The sequence below is a fragment of the Musca autumnalis genome, unplaced genomic scaffold (assembly GCF_047663935.1).
Source record: "Musca autumnalis isolate F117 unplaced genomic scaffold, ASM4766393v1 scaffold_1, whole genome shotgun sequence".
In the NCBI taxonomy this organism is placed as follows: Eukaryota; Metazoa; Arthropoda; class Insecta; order Diptera; family Muscidae; genus Musca; species Musca autumnalis.
In genome coordinates this window covers 64600618-64603884 of record NW_027411644.1, presented here as the reverse complement: position 1 = coordinate 64603884, position 3267 = coordinate 64600618, and the positions used below count along the sequence as shown (strand labels likewise).

Sequence of the window (3267 nt, the reverse complement as noted above, 5' to 3'; positions counted from 1 at the left end):
ATATACAATGTTGCTGGATAATAATTACTGTACATTTCAATTCTAATTTATTTGTTATGTTTAATACACAGAAAGCCGTTTAAGGTCAATTACAACAACAAAAGGTTAACGTGATTTTTTTAATAGAATATTTGAAAACTCCCCTCAGACCAAAAATTAAAGATTATAATAGAGGAGAATTTTTTGAAAACTATTTATCAAGAACCTATTGATACTCAGTGTGGTATTTTGGATATATGTAGGACGGGCCGATATAGACCATATTCCATACCTGATACATGACTGGATACTAATACGGCAAGAGGCTGCAAAGACAACCTGCTGAAAAAATGTCAAGACGATCCGAGAGGAGCTCCTCAACTCCACTTATTGCGAATTTTGTGTGGGAGGTACCCGAAGGAGTGGACCGATATGGCCCATCTTCGAACTTAAACTAAGTTTAGGCAAAATTTGTTTCGAATCGGTTGATCCGTTCTAGAGTTATCGTGAGCACCAACCTGTCAGACAGACGGACGAACATACATAAATGAGAAGAGACAGGGGGAGACGTTTCCCACTAACAACAAATAATACTTTTAACATTTTATTATGAAACACTATAATTAAAAAAAAAACTTTATAAACTTGCCATAAAACCACATCCTGTACAAGCTGATAATTATAATGTATGTCTTATCAAAAATTACACATACATACATATGTATGTATGGTAAAGACCATTAAGATTCACTTCACACAATTCTCAGTCGATCTAAACAATGGAAAATTGGTTGTCGTCAACGTCTAAGTTGGTCTCCGTTATCACAAATGTTGGGAATGTCAGTAAGCCTGCCGATAGTTTTTGTTCGGACAGATTTGCCTAGTAGAAAGCTTTTTTGAAGAGAAGACAATGTTTGCTTAACGCTCTCTTATATTTGAGAGAAAAAAAACAAGTAAAAGAGGGCTTTAGTCGTACGGGGCCGCCATGTGATACCCTACACCACTACCCCATGGACTTGAAAAATATTCTTTAAAAAATCCACTTTTATTGGCCTGTGAAGCCTTGAAAAATATTCTTTAAAAAATCCACTTTTATTGGCCTGTGAAGCCTTGAAAAATATTCTTTAAAAAATCCACTTTTATTGGCCTGTGAAGTCTTGAAAAATATTCTTTAAAAAATCCACGTTTATTGGCCTGTGAAGCCTTGAAAAATATTCTTTAAAAAATCCACGTTTATTGGCCTGTGAAGCCTTGAAAAATATTCTTTAAAAAATCCACGTTTATTGGCCTGTGAAGCCTTGAAAAATATTCTTTAAAAAATCCACGTTTATTGGCCTGTGAAGCCTTGTAAAATATTCTTTAAAAAATCCACGTTTATTGGCCTGTGAAGCCTTGAAAAATATTCTTTAAAAAATCCACGTTTATTGGCCTGTGAAGCCTTGAAAAATATTCTTTAAAAAATCCACGTTTATTGGCCTGTGAAGCCTTGAAAAATATTCTTTAAAAAATCCACGTTTATTGGCCTGTGAAGCCTTGAAAAATATTCTTTAAAAAATCCACGTTTATTGGCCTGTGAAGCCTTGAAAAATATTCTTTAAAAAATCCACGTTTATTGGCCTGTGAAGCCTTGAAAAATATTCTTTAAAAAATCCACGTTTATTGGCCTGTGAAGCCTTGAAAAATATTCTTTAAAAAAATCCACGTTTATTGGCCTGTGAAGCCTTGAAAAATATTCTTTAAAAAATCCACTTTTATTGGCCTGTGAAGCCTTGAAGAATATTCTTTAAAAAATCCAAAAATCCAAGCCTTGAAAAGGAATCTTTAAAAAATTTACTTGTTGGTGTTGATATTATTAAACTATCTATTTTTCAACATAACTTTTGGTTAGCCCCTCGTATTTAAGTAACCATGTGAAAATTATCACGAAGGTCTTATATAGGTATCTAAGTATCCGTATATGTGCAAGTATATATTCTGAATAACCATTTGCCATACGCCAGCAACAGGCGTTTTTAACAACAATAAATTAGTCACTGACAGTTTTAAAATGACAGCCAACCACGAAAGACACAGTGAAAATGCATTTTGTATGCAATTCCATGAATTGGAAAAGGAATTGAATGCTAAACTGCGACTAATAGATAAACCAGCTGAATATGTATCTACACCCGAGGAAATGAAGAATCTAAAAAGTGCAGGGAAATCAGTCCAGATTTATATCTATTATCCCCTGGAATATGCTGCAGATTATCATTTGGGTTACTTGAGGAAATATCTAAATGGACCAAAGAGGGTTTTGTTTGTTGGAATGAATCCATCAACAGACGGAATGCTACAACATGGAGTAAGTTAACCATCAACATTTTATATAAACTCCCAATGACTTAACACTACTTTTCCCCAAGATTCCCTTCGGAAATATGTCCACAGTACGTCGCATGGGGCTACAAGGTGAAATTAAGATACCTCCACAGCTGCATCCTGATATAAAAATTGAGGGCATGTCATGGCAAAAGGAAGAACAAAGTGGTGAACGTCTGTGGCAGTTGTTTGAAGAAATGTTAAGCGCAAATCCATCGAATGAATCCGAGGACTTTTTAGACAAATTCTTTAAAGAATGCTTTGTACATAACTTTTGCCCATTGGGGTTATATAATGCCAACGGAAAATATTTATCACCAGAAGATATGACGGTAGAGTACAAAGATTATAGGAAGCAAATGGAAGAGGAATGTTTAGAAATATTGGAAAAACAACTCGAACTGCTACAGCCTAAAATTGTTATAGCTCTCGGTGGTTATGTCCATGGCTTGCTGGAAAAGAAGTCGGCATATTGCAAAAAACATCTTCTATTGAAGATGCTACATCCCAGCCCTAAATCCTCTGCAAGAAGCATTTTTAAAAAGGAGTCAAAAGAATTACTACTTAATTACAACATATTTTCAGAAAACATTTGAAATCATGGCACAAAAAAGTGGACGTGCTAAATAGTTTCTGTCAAGGATCAATAAAAGTTATTTTTATTCAAGTTTTTTTTCTGAGTTTTATTGCAAAAAGAATTTTAAACAATATTTTTTTTCAAAGACCCTCCCTAATAAAGGTAAGTTTTTAAAAGAATATTTTTCAAGCATCCAAAGACGATAAACGTGGATTTTTTAAAGGATAATTTTCAAGCATCCTCAGACAAATAAACGTGGATTTTCTAAAGAATATTTTTCAAGGATCCACAGACAAATAAACGTGGATTTTTTAAAGAATATTTTTCAACCATCCACAGACAAATAAACG

The 3267-nt window shown here is 33.9% G+C and overlaps 1 protein-coding gene across 1 annotated transcript; it reads left to right on the top strand.

Annotated features, from left to right (window-relative positions):
- The first annotated feature begins 1993 nt into the window (after nt 1–1993).
- Nucleotides 1994–3007, top strand: LOC141390587 (single-strand selective monofunctional uracil DNA glycosylase-like). The gene is made up of 2 exons (XM_073963538.1): nt 1994–2323; nt 2385–3007. Exons 1-2 carry the CDS (start codon nt 2027–2029, stop codon nt 2934–2936), a joined length of 849 nt encoding a protein of 282 aa, XP_073819639.1. The 5' UTR covers nt 1994–2026; the 3' UTR covers nt 2937–3007.
- The last annotated feature ends 260 nt before the right edge of the window (nt 3008–3267 follow it).

What these genes read in the sequence shown, in the direction of transcription:
- LOC141390587 (XM_073963538.1), top strand. Translation starts at nt 2,027, where the DNA reads ATGACAGCCAACCACGAAAGACACAGTGAAAATGCATTTTGTATGCAA. An exon ending in ACGGAATGCTACAACATGGA is followed by an intron (nt 2,324 to 2,384) that starts GTAAGTTAACCA and finishes CTTTTCCCCAAG; the next exon opens with ATTCCCTTCGGAAATATGTC.